The sequence below is a fragment of the Leucopleurus acutus genome (genome assembly GCF_964270905.1).
Source record: "Leucopleurus acutus genome assembly, chromosome: 12".
NCBI lineage: Eukaryota > Metazoa > Chordata > Mammalia > Artiodactyla > Delphinidae > Leucopleurus > Leucopleurus acutus.
In genome coordinates, this window is record NC_139154.1 from 58,547,772 (window position 1) to 58,563,485 (window position 15,714).

The 15,714-nt window shown below is 40.4% G+C and overlaps 1 protein-coding gene across 1 annotated transcript in view; it reads right to left on the bottom strand.

The window, feature by feature from the left end:
- The window catches only part of CDKL4 (cyclin dependent kinase like 4), a gene marked incomplete at both ends in the record, with an annotated part of 30,958 nt that extends 15,728 nt beyond the window's left edge, over window positions 1-15,230 (bottom strand). The window contains 4 exon segments of the mRNA XM_082851279.1: window positions 927-965; window positions 969-999; window positions 11,520-11,641; window positions 15,063-15,230. Coding sequence (XP_082707405.1) covers window positions 927-965; window positions 969-999; window positions 11,520-11,641; window positions 15,063-15,230 — 360 coding nt within the window.
- Between the last annotated feature and the right edge of the window lie 484 nt (window positions 15,231-15,714).

Consider the following 15,714-nt stretch of genomic DNA (forward strand, 5'->3'; position numbering starts at 1 on the left):
CCTGCGTACTGGGAAAAAAAAAAAAAAAAAAGATTGACAGGGAAAGTGATAATGGAGGGGATCAAATGAACACCTCCTGAACCCACTAATCTATTTTAAGGCAATCAAAAGTGGGAAAGACAACCAGACATAATATATGCCTCATGATGCTGATGCAATAAGTGTACAGCACTATATGTGAAGCATTCCTGTCTAAAAAACTGAACCTGAGTATGATCAAACCTCTGGATATAAACACCAATTTATAGCAAATACAGGTGAAAGAACAAGTTAAGTAACACATAGGAAGCAATCGGCCAAAATGATTTCTATAACACAGGAGTAGTCAAAGTGTGGCTCGAGGACCAGCAGCTTCAGTATCAACTGGGAAACTGTTAGAAATGTCAATTCTCAGGTCCTATCCCAGACCTACTGAATCAGAAACTCTGGGAATGGGCCCAGCAAAATGTGTCTTAACAAGACCTCCTGGTGATTTTGATGCATGCTTAAGTTTGATACCCATGGCTGTAAAAAATTAATGATGGGGAAAAAAAAGGTAGGGGAAGGGGGACTGCTATAGAATAAAAGACTTAAGAGACATTAAAAACAAAACAAAATCAAGTGCCATGGAGGGTTACACCTCTGATATCCTGAAAACTTATTTTAATCCAATTTAAAAATAATTATAGGAATCAGTATTGCGGCAAAAAGAAACATTAAGTTTATACAAACTTTTAATTTATAAGGAAGGAGTAATTCGATTCTTACAGAAATTGGAAAAGGGCCATGAATCATGCATTACTTTTCCTCATATTCTGTAACTTTCTTTTGTTTGGCTCTTTTGGTCCTTATTTTCCCTTTGGCATTAGCTCTTCAAATAGACCCCTGAGCTAAGTAGAAGAGTCATCATGAAGAAATCAGCAAATACGTTAGAAAATGTTACTTACGTTATGTCTATGACAGAAGTTAAGAGCTTGAAGTGTTTGTCATAACACACTTTTGATCATTCCATCAGCAACTCTGGGGGAAAAAACAAAAAAGGAAATGAAAACTCCTATGATAGGGTTTCAGCAGCAGAACTGGGAATAGAAATGCAATGGGCGGGGCTTGTCATGGCCAAAGGATGCAGCGCAAAGGGAGTCTGGGAAATTTTTTTTTTTTTTTTTTTTGCGGTACGCAGGCCTCTCACCGCTGTGGCCTCTCCCGTTGCGGAGCACAGGCTCCGGACGCGCAGGCCCAGCGGCCATGGCCCACGGGCCCAGCCGCCCCGCGTCACGTGGGATCCTCCCGGACCGGGGCACAAACCCGTGTCCCCTGCATCGGCAGGCGGACCCTCAACCACTGTGCCACCAGGGAAGCCCTGGGAAATTTTTTTTTTTTAATGTTTTAACGAAAATTGCTTTACTACTTTTTCTTTTGGTTATATAATTTTTGCTTTGTAATTTGAAATTTTTACATCTGTAAAAATGATCCATGCTTATCATGAGAATTCAAATATAGAAAAGTAAAGAAATAAAAAGTGTTGACTCAAATCTTGCTAGCTCAAAATAATTGCTGTAACTTATAGTGACTGTCCCTTTAGGAATCTCTGTTTCTCTCCCTCTCTCTGCAGTTACCTTTTAATATTTAAATACATTCATATGGTTCAATATTTTTAAAGTTAAAAGAATATCTATGAAGAATTCTCTCATACCTGCCTTGCCAATCATTTCATCCTCTGCAACTTCCCCTGCCTCTTTCAGAAACATCCTATGCATTGAGGTACAGATACTAATATGTATACATATATTTCAGTGGCCAAGGATTTCATTATATGGATGTATCATAATTTACTTAGTTAGTCCCCATTGATGAGCAATTAGGCCTGACACGATTTTCATTTCTAGAAGCAATGCTTCAGTGAATATCTACTCATCCATCTATGGAAGTTGTGCAGTTATCTTTTTAAGGTAAGTTCTAGAAGTGGGATTTCTGGGACCTATGGTAGGCACATGTTACATTTTGATCCTGCAAGTATGAACTTCAGGTAGACCTGAGACTTGGTTTTGCAGGAAAAAAGACATTCTTGAAGGTTGACCTTCAATTCATCCAATTCACATTGGTGGTAAACACTCAAGCATGTGCCAGGGTTGTTTTATAACAGTTTCCTATGCCTGGTAAGCAGGCAGGTACACAGCCAGGGGAGGCTGGGGAGAATAAAGGGCCCTTGAGAATGGGAGGCTGGGAGCTTCTTGCCCCTGAAGATTCCTCACTCTGTGGAAAATATTGGGGAGTGTTTTCCATTGGGGAATTGGGGATCTGGGCAACTTGTATTCTGTCTGGGAGTACTTAGTGTATTTTGTGTAACCATTTCTATAAATTGCAGCAATTACATTCCCTTTAACTTTTCTGTTGATGTCTTTCCATTGCTCACATCACTGTCCCAGGATGATGCCTTCACAGTTACATATGGCCAAACTACCCTCACTAAGCAAGGTTGTACATATTTACACGCCCACCAAGCATCTGTGCACTTGAGTCCCTATCTCCTCATTGTCTTGCCAACATTCCGTTTTGCCAGTGTTATGTTTGCCAAGCTGTGGTTAAAATAAAAAGATATCTCACTTTGGTTTTCATTAATTTCATTAATTACTAATGATTTTAATTTTCACATTATTGAACATTAAACTTCTCTCCTTTTGTGTATTTTCTGTTCATGCCCTTTATTGCTTTTCGATTGGTCTAGTTACTCTTCTTTAAATTGATTTATGAAGACTCAATGTATATCAGAGTCTACATAGATGCTGTAAATATCTTTCTCAGTGTGTTGTTTGCTTTTCAGCCCTCTTCGCAGAGATGAGGTTGTTGTTGGCATATTTTCAAAAATCTGAAAACACAAGATTTTTTTTTTCACTAAATGTTCTACTGTAAGGATTTTTTGATTAAAAAATGTAAAATTACCTAATATTCCAAACACTCCCATCACTCAGTTTTAATATTTTATCATATTTGGATATTTAAATCATGTGTTTAGATCACGTTTTAAAAACTGAACTCATTATCGTGCAGATGGAGCTGGTCTTGCAGAACAGTGGGCTGGCCTGTGTGTGACGCAGGTGTGGCACCAGTGACAAGACATGTTAGGTCTGAGTAAACACCAAGAAATAGCAACCACTGAATGGAGGTATTTTGCTCAGAGCAGTTTCCCCATCTCAGATCACAGTGACGGTGTCAAGCCCTTGGCATCAGTGATCTGGTGGCAGCCTTTTGACTCTAGCTCTTCTCAGTATTGTGAAAGCACCTAATTCTCAGTATTAAGTCCCTTTCCACTTAAAATGTCTAGAGTGGTTTTTATTTCCTATACTGAATTCTGGTATAACTTTATCCTCTCCCTCCTTTACCTAAGAGCCAAGCCTGAGACTACATTATTTATATTTTTTTAATGAGGCAGAAGGAATAGTACAGCCATTTGTGCACAGAGTTCAAACCCCAGCCGTGCTGCTTCCTAGTTTTATAACCTTGGGCAAGTTATTTGTGCTTTCACTTTTCCTGGAATAATACCTCACAAGTTTATTGAGAAGTCTATCCCTTAAGAGCCTGGGTATTAAAACATAGGTTCAGGATATGAGGGTCTGGGGTCAGACGAGGTGAGTAGATGGGGCTGACACCCAGTGCAAAGACACAAAGAGCCTGAAGAGGATGGGGAGAGGCCCTGAGGTGAGAAAGAGCTGGGAGTGTGGCCACCAGTGTGGCTAAAGCATGAGTGAAGTTGCTGAGGCTGGCGGGGGCCAGACCCCAGAGGGCCTTCTCAATCTGGGTCAGGAATTTGCACTTTACTCTAAGTTCAAAGGGAAGTCATTGAAAGGACTCAAGAAGGCAAGTGACATATATAGAGAATGGATTTCTGGGGCAGAGTGGATACAGGGAGGTTAATTCGGAGGCTAATTTAATAATCCAGGTGAGATCTAGTGGTTTAGATGAGGCTGGTAGAGGTGGAGGGAAGGGAGTGGATCTCAGTCTTGGGAGGAGGGCTTCCCTGGTGGCACAGTGGTTAGGAATCCGCCTGCCAATGCAGGGGACACGGGTTTGAGCCCTGGTCCGGGAGGATCCCACATGCTGTGGAGCAACTAAGCCTGTGCGCCACAACTACTGAGCCTGCGCCCTAGAGCCCGCGAGCCACCACTACCGAGCCCACGCGCCTAGAGCCCGCGCTCTGCAACAAGAGAAGCCACCGCAATGAGAAGTCCGCGTGTCGCAACTAGAGAAAGACCGCGCGTAGCAATGAAGACCCATCGCAGCCAAAAAAAAAAAAAAAAAAAAATCCTGAGAGGAACTGGCAAGAGTAACACATGGCCCTGTTCATGTAGAAACAGAACGCTTGTGCTGGTCCACGGACTCTAGGCACCAGGATCCAGTACTGGAACTGGGAAACCAGGTAGGGCCAAGGGTTCAGAGACTGGCAGAACCCTGGTTACTAGTGTTAGTAACACCGAGTTAGGCATGAAGAAATGTCCTAAGAAACTCCCCAGCTATTGTTGCGAAAGAGGGGTATTTAAGGGCACCCCACAGGAAGAGTCATGGCTTCGGTTCAAAACAGAATCCTTCCGTGATCTCAGATTCCAAGAAGGCAGATTCCATTTTAGGCAAAACAACATTTATACAAAATAACAACTACAAACAAATACCGCTGATCTTAGGAAGAGGAGATAGTTATCAAAGAGAATACAGATTCACACAGTGTTCATTCCAGAAAGGTAGAGCGTTGCAACATTATTCAGCCACACTCAGCATTTTTCAAGGCACTCTGGAGTGAAATAAAACCTTCTGTAGAAACCAACTGATACTCTGTGTTTAAATAGTATACTTTGGTGAGTGCACAAACAAATACTGGAATAGTGAAGGCCTGAAAGCAAAAACTAGACATTCTGGTTCAAGCCTGTAGGGGTTAGTAAGGGTGACAGGGTCAGGGAATTCAGACTGGGTCACTCAGAGGCTGCTCTCTTAGCCATTCAGGGGAATCCTGGCGCTGACATCAGAGCTCATTATCTTTGTTTTAGTTTGTTATATAACTTGACATGGAAAACTTGATTTCATTATCAGCACCCAAGATGAATTGAGTCCTTCTCTGTAAACCTTTGTTATCCTAGAATAAAATCCAACCTTTACTGTGGCCTGCCAGCCTCTTAATGATTTCACTTCTATTAACTCTCCCCACCCGCATCTCCTATCACATTCCCACCGACCTCCACTCTGGCCCAGTTAGCCTCTGCTATTCCCTGAACAGACCTCCAAAGCTTTGTTTTTATTGTTCCACCTACGCCCCTCATCAGGCATTCTCTAATCCCTCAGTGTGCTTTATTGTTCTCCAAAGGCTTGTAACTCTGTAAGGGCTTTACCTTGTCCATTATTGTAGCTCCGGGGCCTAGAACAGTAACGGGTACCTAATAGGTCCTCAACTAAGCTTCCTTCGCTGGCACTCTCAGAAACTGTATAAACTAACACCCTGTAATCAATCCCCTTTTGCTTTAACTAGCTAGAGTGAATTCTGTAGTTGAATCCTGACTAGTTCAGAATATGATACCAGAAGTGGGTATGGGAAACAAAGTCAAGGCCTTGGGAATGTAGGCTATCTGACTTAGCTGGGTCTGAAGGCAGGGGGATCTAATTACCATTAGTGGCTGGAACACTGGTAAATGGGCACCCAGTGATGAACCAATTATTTACATAATCACCTGTGGTCATCTGGAATGAAGTGCCTATTCAGGGCAGGGCTTTGCTGGACTGAATGTGATTGAACAATATGGGAACATATGGGAAAGTAATAAAAGAAAAGTGGGCTGGGCCGGCTGTTTCTCACTTCACTGGAAAAATTAAAGAAAAAACAAAAGGACAGCTTTAGGGCTTTGATATTTTGGTTCAAGGCACAGTTAGGAAACCAGAAGTTTCAATGGTTGCCCTTATTTCTTGTATTTTTAAGACTCACTCCATTGACCATTGGAATTACCCTGAGATGACTGAAAAATCGGACGCCGAGAACAGTCCTGCAGGGTGCTAAATGACAACACAGGTTGAATTTATGTGAGGTTAATTAATTTCTCAGTTAATTAACTGAGAGAGATACTTCGAGAATTGAAATGTGGCACTTTGGGAGTATTCATAGAACTAAGAGCATCCCAACTTCCTGCCAAAGGTCTCTTCTCATGTGAAGTAGCCCCCGAGCTTATGTGATGAGGCTGCTTTTGCCTTGTTGAGGACCCCCCTAATGATCTCACTTGAGGCAGCTGTGTTGCATGGGGGTGCTGCCAATTCTCCTCAAGGCTCCTTTCCCTGCTACCCGTCAAGGTCTTCAAACTTGACTAAAGTCAGATCCCAGCATATCCCAAGGGGGCTATTACAAAGTCAAAGAGAGGGAGAGAAGATTTACACAGCAAAAAGAACTATACAATTATGCTAATTTATACTGGAGAATGTATGTGGAAATGGATTTCATAAGTGTAGGACCAGAGAGAAGGAAACAAGATTTCAGACCTGGGTGGATCATAACAGTATGGGCTCACTTATTAGCGAGCCTGGTTTCAGTAAACTCCCTGGAGCAGCTAGGAGTGAGTCTGATTGACTGCTGCACTGGTTTGACTGCTGCACTGGTTGATCGCTGCATTTGGTGATTGCTGCATTGGTTGATTGGAACCTGGACTAAATGGTTGCCTGTGCCAAATGAAGTTGCAATGCCAGAAATTCATTGGTAAAATGAGGAGGAAGAAATCCAAAGTTTTGAGGAGACAGGAGTGTTAGAGAGGATGTGTCACAGGCAACATGCTCCTCTATGTCTCTCCAAAGTATCTAATGGTAGCACTAATCTACATTCGTCCCCAAATCTGCAGTATTGCTTTCAGTTTTCTATTTTGGTAAAGAAACAGCATGCCAGACGCTTCTACTAGGCTCCTCCCACCATAGCAGCCTTCATTCCTTGGATCAGAGCCAAGTGGCTCTTGTTCCATTTGCTAGTGCACCTATTTCCACTATCCAGTTAGGAAATGGGGAAATAACCCCAAAGATGGATTCCTGGACTTTCTAGGACTGCCAGGAGATGGATTCAAGTCAAAATTTCATTTGCCACCTGACTCTCACTAAGCTGCCCATCACCCCCCCCCCCCCCCCACACACACACACAAACTGGTGAACCACAGTGGCTTTCAAAGTCGCCAGTGATTGGCTTTACTGCAGAGCACTGACCAGAAATTCCTGAAAGACTGGGCAGCTCTCTTTTCCCAGTGCACAACTATCCTGGTAAATGGCCACAGACCATCCTGGGGTAGGCTACGAGGAAGAGATAAGTACATACATACGATGTTATTGCAGGGCTATTCCCCAAGGAGAGCTGCTGGCTCCCCTTTATTCATGAGGCCCTGGGTCTGCAAACTGGCTATTATGGTGACTCAAGCCAGGCCTCTAGTTACTAGTTTATGTAGAACAAATAGAACCTTAGTGACCTGCCCATCTCCTTTGTGTGGGAGAACCCATGGTCAGACCAAACCATTCTGATCACCACTCTGGCTCTGTTGCCTATTACAGTAACTCCTGGAAGTGAAGCACTCCTTCTTGGCCTCTGCCATCCAGGGCGCCAATCATCCCCAGGAAATCAGGAAGCCATTTCAAAGGAAGACTCTCCCTGCTTCATATCTGGGACACGATGCTGGTGTTCTTCTAACTAATGCATTTCTTAATGCTCATGATTCACTGCCATCCTCCACCAATCCACACCCATAGTCGTATGGGTAATTATCTATGATCAGTTAATTGAGAAGGAAATTAAGCCTTCTATATGTCAATTACACCTCAGTAAAGCTGAATTTTTTTAAAAAAAGAAATTGAAACATGATTTACAGATGTACATGATGTGCTGTTGCCAGCCAGAAGTGGATGGCTGTAGTTTTATAAACCCATATGGTAGTTTTCACACCCTGACAGTCATTTATAATTGTTCCTTTAAATATCTTCATTAGATTTTAAGCTTCTTGAAGGCAGGATTAGCTCATTTTGTATAGTGCAATGATAGTAAAGGGAAATTCTTCCTGTTGGTAGGGTGGTAATTCCTATCACATTACCAATTAGCTTACTTATTGTACCTATTTGGGTTTTTTTTTGGCCATGCTGTGTGGCTTGTGGGATCTTAGTTTCCCAAGCAGGGACTGAACCCGTGCCCTCGGCAGTGAAAGCGCTGAGTCCTAACCACTGGACCGCCAGGGAATTCCCTCCTATTGTACCTATTTTGGACAGAGAAGGATCTTAGAGAATGGGAATAGATTATTTTAAATTTAATCAGATGATACCAGTTGCAGTTGTTTAAGTACATGTAGTTTCTTAACTGGAGCAAATCCAACACAGTCTCAGTACTCAGTATGCAGCCATTGATCTAACAAATGCTTTTCCCTCTATCCAAGTAGAGGACACGAGAAGCTTTCACTTGGCAGGGGAAGCAGTACACTTTCACCATCTTACTTCAGTGTTAAATTAGTTCTTCTTTATGATACTATTTAGTCCTCAAGTCTCATGACTATCTCACCATCCCACAGGTCTCATCCCACACTTCCACTACCTTGATCATCTCATATCTACACACCAGTTATTTCTTCAAACTGTGAATTTACCCTAATAAACAATGGTCGAATAGGCTTGGTATGTATGCTGTCTGGTTGTTTACCTCTGTTTACTATTCACTGGCTTTATACTCTCTTGGCTGTTATTTAAGTAGATTTTAAGATGAGAGTGAAAGCAGACGAATGTTTTTAATTAATCATTGTTATCTGGAAGTACCCAGCATTTCAGAGAAAGAGTGGCTTATTCTGCATTGTTCACATTTGCATTCCTCTATGTAGATCCAAGTCTCAGGGCTGACCCAAAGCACTTTGGATACACTGGAACTGCTCTATACACTAGTAAAACACACTAAATACACCAAATACACTTTCCACTAGAGTGGAAAGTAGGGTAGTTCAGAGGTCCTTGTGGTTGCTAAATACATACAGAACAAAAGAGTTGCTTGAATATGCCTTGTCCTTTCTCACATCTGGGCATTCCACCAAGATTGTCCACCTGGCCAACTCTTCCCTTTTTCAAAGTCTCAGCCCAAATGGTTCCTTCTCTGCAGAAACTTCCTGATACCCCAGGACCAACAGATGTTGGAGATGCTCCTCTCTTGTATCCTGAGCACCAATGGTAAACCGGTCTACATTGTCATTTGTAATGGCTACTTTGAATATCTGTCTCTTCATTAGATTTTAAGCTTCTTGAGGGCAGGATTGTGCCATTATATCTTTCTATTCTCTGCACCAGCAGAAGTGTTCAGTAAAATATTTCTGAAGTGAGTGAATAACAGAATGCTGCACACTAAAGAAGCTATTAAGATGAACTAGATATGAATTCTGCACTCAAAAAACTTATAGTCTGGGAAGAGAGAGAGTATGCACATAAAAACATATAAGGTAGTAAGTGCCAAGTACCATAACAGGGATGAAAATAAAATTCCATGGGTATTCAAAGGAGGGAAGCAATTCCACCCAGACAGAGGAATCTCAGAGATGGTAAGAATATCTAGGATTTCACATTTTAAAGATTATGAGAGAGATAGGGAAAGTGGAAAAGGTTAGAATATTCTAGGTTAAAGGAAGAGCATGAGCTAAGTCCTATAGGCAGGAAGGCTTAGGGTACAGAGAAGGAAAAGAAAGATGTTCAGTTCAATTAAACTGGTACACGGATTATATGTATTGTAGGTTTTATTTTCAGGGCCTTGAACAATACATGACGTTAATCATACATTTCTAATTTTATGAAAACGTATGTTAATTTATAAATTAATTTATATGATGGCTGAACACATCTGTCCTCTAAAGCCAAAATACAAAATCCTATTTAGCTCATCATAAAGCTGAACTATGAATTAATTCATCATTTTAACTGTTTTAAAAATTAATTTTTATTTAAAAAATAAAATACATGCGTTTTATTCCAGCACCCAGCCTGGAACAACAGTAGGAGTTCACTAAAATTTTTTCTGAATGAATATATATTCTAACTGGGTGTTAATCTTTTTAGAAATATGATTTGCAAAATCTACATATGTAGATATGAAATTATATTAATTCTTCATCTGGCAAATAATTTACCTAATTTGTCACTTCTTTTTTAGTTTTGTTTATGGTACTTTTTGTCAAAGGGAATCTCTAAAATGAATATGATGTATATTTGGCAGTTGGAGTTCCCTTTATTCTTTTTAAAAAATTTCTTGGTTTATGGGACTTCTCTGGTGGTCGAGTGGCTAAGACTCCACGCTCCCAATGCAGGGGGCCTGGGTTCGAACACTGGTCAGGGAACTAGATCCCGCATGCACGCCGCAATGAAGATCCCACATGAGTCCATGAAGACCACGTGTGCCGCAAGTAAGACCCGGCACAGCCAAATAAATAAATAAATATTAAAAAAGATTTTTTTCTTGGTTTAGTCTAAGTTTTTCAAGTTAAGAAAAACCAGTTGGCATTCTGATTCGATTTTTGTGCAATAAATAAATAAATCAGGGAGGCAGAATCTATATAATAATGAACATTTCCATCCAGAAATATATGTTCATTTAAACAAAATCCCTTATGTATCTCAGTTTTGTAACTGTCTTTAGGTAGAGTCTGAACAATTCTTTTTTACCTTTATTCCTAAATTTTGTTGTTGATATTTGAATGGGATCCTTCTCCACTAGATTTTCTAAAGCACTGATTGATACAAAAGCTGTTAATTTTTGTGTGTGGAATTTGGAGTGCTGTGGTCACTATACTGAATTCCATTAGTTTTAGTAACGCTAGGTAATTCTGTTAGATTTTGTTGAATAATAATATCATGCAAATAATGGCAATTTTATCTCATTTTCCAAAATTATATATCCTATTTGTTTTTCTTAGTACATTACATTGGCTTGAGCTCTTATGTCTTGTTTCTCACTTTAGTGACAGTTTCTTCAGTATTTTACCATTGAATATAAAATTAGCTATTTATTTGAAGAATTTTTGTGTGTGTGCATGCATGTGTGTGTGTGTGTGCGTGCGTGTGTGTGTGTGTGTGTGTAAAGAGTATTTTAATCCTAGTTTGCTAAGGTTTTTTGTTTTTTGTTTTAGTAACCAGGAAAGGATGTTGAATTTATCAACTGCCTCTTACAATTTTATCAAACTTATGTACTTTTTCTCCTTTAACCTATTAGTGAATTATATGAATACATTTCCTAATATTGAACTGTGCTTCATTCCTTGAATTCAGATAATCTAACATATAATTTAGCCTTGAAATACACTGTGATTTATATTTGCAGTAGATTTGTCTATTAAATACTATATATTATATTTACTCTAGGTTAATAGTCATTTGCCCTTTGAATACATCCTAAATTGAGACTGGAGAGGGAGAGGCAGCAGATATACCTGGGTAGAAAGGGGCTCACATGTGAAATTTGCCATAGTTAATCCCACACATAATGAAACTGGGAACCGGCCACATAGAATTTCAGTTTCTAGATTACTTACTCGTTTGGGTTTCTTTCCAGCTCATTTAAAAGTGTATGATCACAGTATTCAAAAACTAAACGCATTTTCCTTTTTCTCCTGAACACCTCAGTGAGGTTCACAAGATTTGGGTGTTTTAATTGCTGCAAAGGAATTGAAATACAAAGTTTGGTGATGTGTTTCCTGTAATCGTTTCTCCCAGACAATTCTCCCTTACAATTTTAAGAGCAAAAGGCCTTGCTCATCATTCTCTCTGCATCTCTTGCAGAGAATTTTACTACAGTTACTCACAAGAGAAACTACTCTTAGTATCATAGAATCTTAAAGTTGGAAGAAATTTAAGAATTTACCTAATATACCCCATAATAAAGGATATCTAAGCTGCTTGGATCTCTCTGGAGACAGCAAATAAAGTACAACTTAAAATCTAAGCAATAAAATAAAAAATTCTTTATGCATTTAGTGGAAATTCTAAATACACAAGTCATAAAATGACCTTAATATAGAATGGTAATGGAATTATTGAGTAAAAGACTATAAAAAGCATCAATACCCATCTATACCCAATCATATTGGCATAGATTTAATGTAAATGTCAGCTGGATTTAAACCCAGCCTGGACTTTAGTGTTGGCTCTCAGAAATACTAGATTTCAACCCTCAAATCTCATTAAACTCCATATTCTAGGAGTCTCTACAGTTAGTCTGTGTTTTAAATTTATTTATCTTATTTTCAGCTCTGTTCTTTGAGTCTCTTGTTCTGTCTTATGCTTATGTTTAATCTGTTAAATTCAATTCCCAAACTGAAGCATTTCACAAGGCAGCCTCTGTTTAATGTCGTAAACCAAAGGAAAAACCCTGATTAAGTAAAATAATCTATCACTAAAGTAACTACATAATTTATCATCCAACCAGGGTAACTAATGTAAACCAGGACTGTCCCAGGCAAATCGGCACATGTGGCCACCCTGCCTATAGGTAAGGTGACTGTATAATTTCACATACGAACCAGTATGCTTTTTAAAGAAGACGCTAGCCAGACAAAAAGGGGTGCCAACCAAACTGAACACTGGGAGAAAAGCTATAAACCAGGACATCTGATCACTCCTACTTATAACTCATCTTCCTCTTGTTTTCCCAGTATAGTAGACAAATCTACTTTCCAAATCCTTGGTACCATTTACTCAGAAAGCTATATAAAGAGAGAGAATGCAGTATTTTGTATACAGTAGAAGCTCAATAAATATTTTGCAGGCCCAGTAGACAGTCTTAAGTATGGAGACTCATACAGTATCCTCTCCCTTATCTGTAAGCACAACTTGACCAAAAAAACAGAACAAAAAAAAAATCACCCTGTGATTATATATGCCTGATTATATGGAAAAGGAATCCATTATACATTAACGATATGCCCAGAGCACCAAATCAATTTGTTTTCTACGTGTTCCACTGCCTAAAAGAGCAGAAAGGCAAACAGTGGAGGAAACAGCTAACACAGATAAGCCAGCTGCTTTGTACTGAGGCAAAAACTTTAGAATGGGGGTGAAATAATCTCTTCCAGGAGAGCCAGGGATTCACAGATGCTACAGCTGGATGTGAAGGCAAGGTTTAACCTTGTCAAGTCTCCTGTCTTTGGGCAGATCGGCAATTTATATCTTCTTTGCAAACCAAATTAACTTAGCCCAGAAAAACAATGACTTGTCTAAGGTAAAACAGGTAATAAGGAGGGGAAAATCAAAGCGAATTTAAATAACAGGAGTATGTGAGGAAAGTAAGGTAGATTTATCACGGAAGGGATCTCCTCAGGGCACGCATGGGTGAAACACACCAAAGGCAGGAAAGCTGGACCTTCTGAGAGCCATCACCAGAGACCAAAGTGAGTGGGAATCTGGCTATTTTTTACCTTCAAGTGCACCCTCAAATTGGGCACTTGTAACCCAGGAGGTGCTATCTGAGCATTAACTTTACTGGAAGACTTGGTGGGAGGGGGTGGATAAAAAGCATCTTCTAGTAGAAAACAGCCCATTGCCAGGTTCAGACACACCTTGTAGCTTAGCTCTGTGATGAGCTGGCTGTCTGACCAGTGCTCTCTTCTGGCTACAAGGAACAGGGAACTGTTTTTAAAATCATGATGGATGTGCTCTGGAAAACTCCATGCATATCAAATTATATTTTAAACAAAACACTAAAACCTTTTAGTTGAGGAAAGCTGCTACAAATAATACTTGAAAAGAGCAGATGATGTAATAATTATCTCCCTTTAAAAACTGGATTTCTGGGGTTTTCCTAAAACAGATGATGCACGTCAGAAGTAAAGGTCAGGGGCTTCCCTGGTGGCGCAGTGGTTAAGAATCCGCCTGCCAATGCAGGGGACACGGGTTCGAGCCCTGGTCCGGGAAGACCCCACATGCAGCGGAGCAACTAAGCCCGTGTGCCACAACTACTGAGCCTGTGCTCTAGAGCCCTTGAGCCACAACTACTGAGCCCGTGTGCTACAACTACTGAAGCCCGCGCGGCTAGAGCCTGAGCTCTGCAACAAGAGAAGCCACCGCAATGAGAAGCCCGTGCACCGCAACAAGGATTAGCCCCCGCTCTCCGCAACTAGAGAAAGCTGCGTGCAGCAACGAAGACCCAATGCAGCCAAAAATAAATAATAAATAAAAAAATAAACTCGTAAAAAGAAAAAAAGTAAAGGTCGGCTGCGGCTGTGTGTTCTTGAGGAGATCACAGTTTTGTTGTGCAAGGTGTGGTCCACAGACGAGCAGCATCTCTGCCATCGGGGAGTTTGTCAGAAGCGCAGAATCTCAGGGCGACCCCAGACCTCGACTCAGAATCTGCATTTCAACAAGGTCCCCAGGGGATTCTGATTCACGTTTATGTTTGAGAAGCACTGCCCTCTGCCTCAGTTTCCTTCCCGATAAAATAAGCGTGCTGAATAAGAAGCATCTCTAAGATTTCTTATCGCTCTAAAATTGTACGATTTTTAGGATAGGAAAAAATTCACATTGAGAACTTGTGAATCTTACGTATCAAATTCTATCAGAGTAAAAACAACTTAAAACAAAACCTTTGTGTAAAATGTGTATACGTAGCTGGGGGTGATAGTCAATATGTCTAGGAACCAGTGGCGCGCAGGTGGGGACCAATCCACACGGATGCTTACAGGGGCCCTGGCACGGCCCTATGGGCCCCTCTGTGCCACAGGATGCTCTTTTAGTTGCTGGTTTTTGGGGAGAAGGACTTGGGCAGGCGTCGGGGCTGGGGTTGTGGTGGGGACGGCCAGGGCTGAAGGGGAGGATAAACACTGGGACGAGGGGACTTAGGACAGTGAATATTTACCAATCAGAACAGGACTTCAATTTTAACAGTCTATAGCTGTGCTCATAATATCATTTAAACATCAGAGCGGCCAAAGTCCAAAGTGATGATCAATTTATATATTGCTGATACAAAGAAATTGCAGTCCAATGGGGGAAAAAAATCACTTTAAAATTCTTTGTAATTTTGGCATACCCATTTCACCCAGTACAGTGATATTACAGATGTACAGAGGAAGTTAACCTACCTTCAACATGCGTAGTTCTCTTAGAGCTATTTTCTTAACCACAGGATCATCTTCAGATTCCACAAATTTTTTAATAGCTACCACTTGTCCAGAGGTTTTGTTTCTACATTTGAATACAACCCCATAAGACCCCTCTCCAATCTTAGCTAATTTCTCATACTTTTCCATTTGAGTTGAAGTGACTTAAATCACTGTATTGATTGACTTGCAGTACAGTGTTGCACCTGGAAAATAAAATGACTCAGTTTAACCACGTTCCCAAGGACAGCGCTCTCACAGTTTACTATGTAAAACTAATTTGCCCAGGATGCCAAAGGTTTATTTTTACTTAATTTTAAATACACTTAAAAATATCTGGACATCTATACTCGTGCTTCTCTTCATAATCGAATGACTCTTTTGTCTTTTTTTTTTTAATGGCAAAGTCTGACCCAAAGTTTTAGTTTGTAATTTCAGCACGTATCTCATGCAGTTTGGGGAGCATCAAACTAAATCTACAATCGCCAGAAACCTTGTTACAGTTGAATGCACATTAACTAAGATGTGTACATTTTTAGTGTTCATGATAAATGCAGATATGACCTTGTTACGCTTTTGGCATTCTTTGAGAAAGCACATTAAGCTTTAATATAGAAATATTTTGGTTACACTT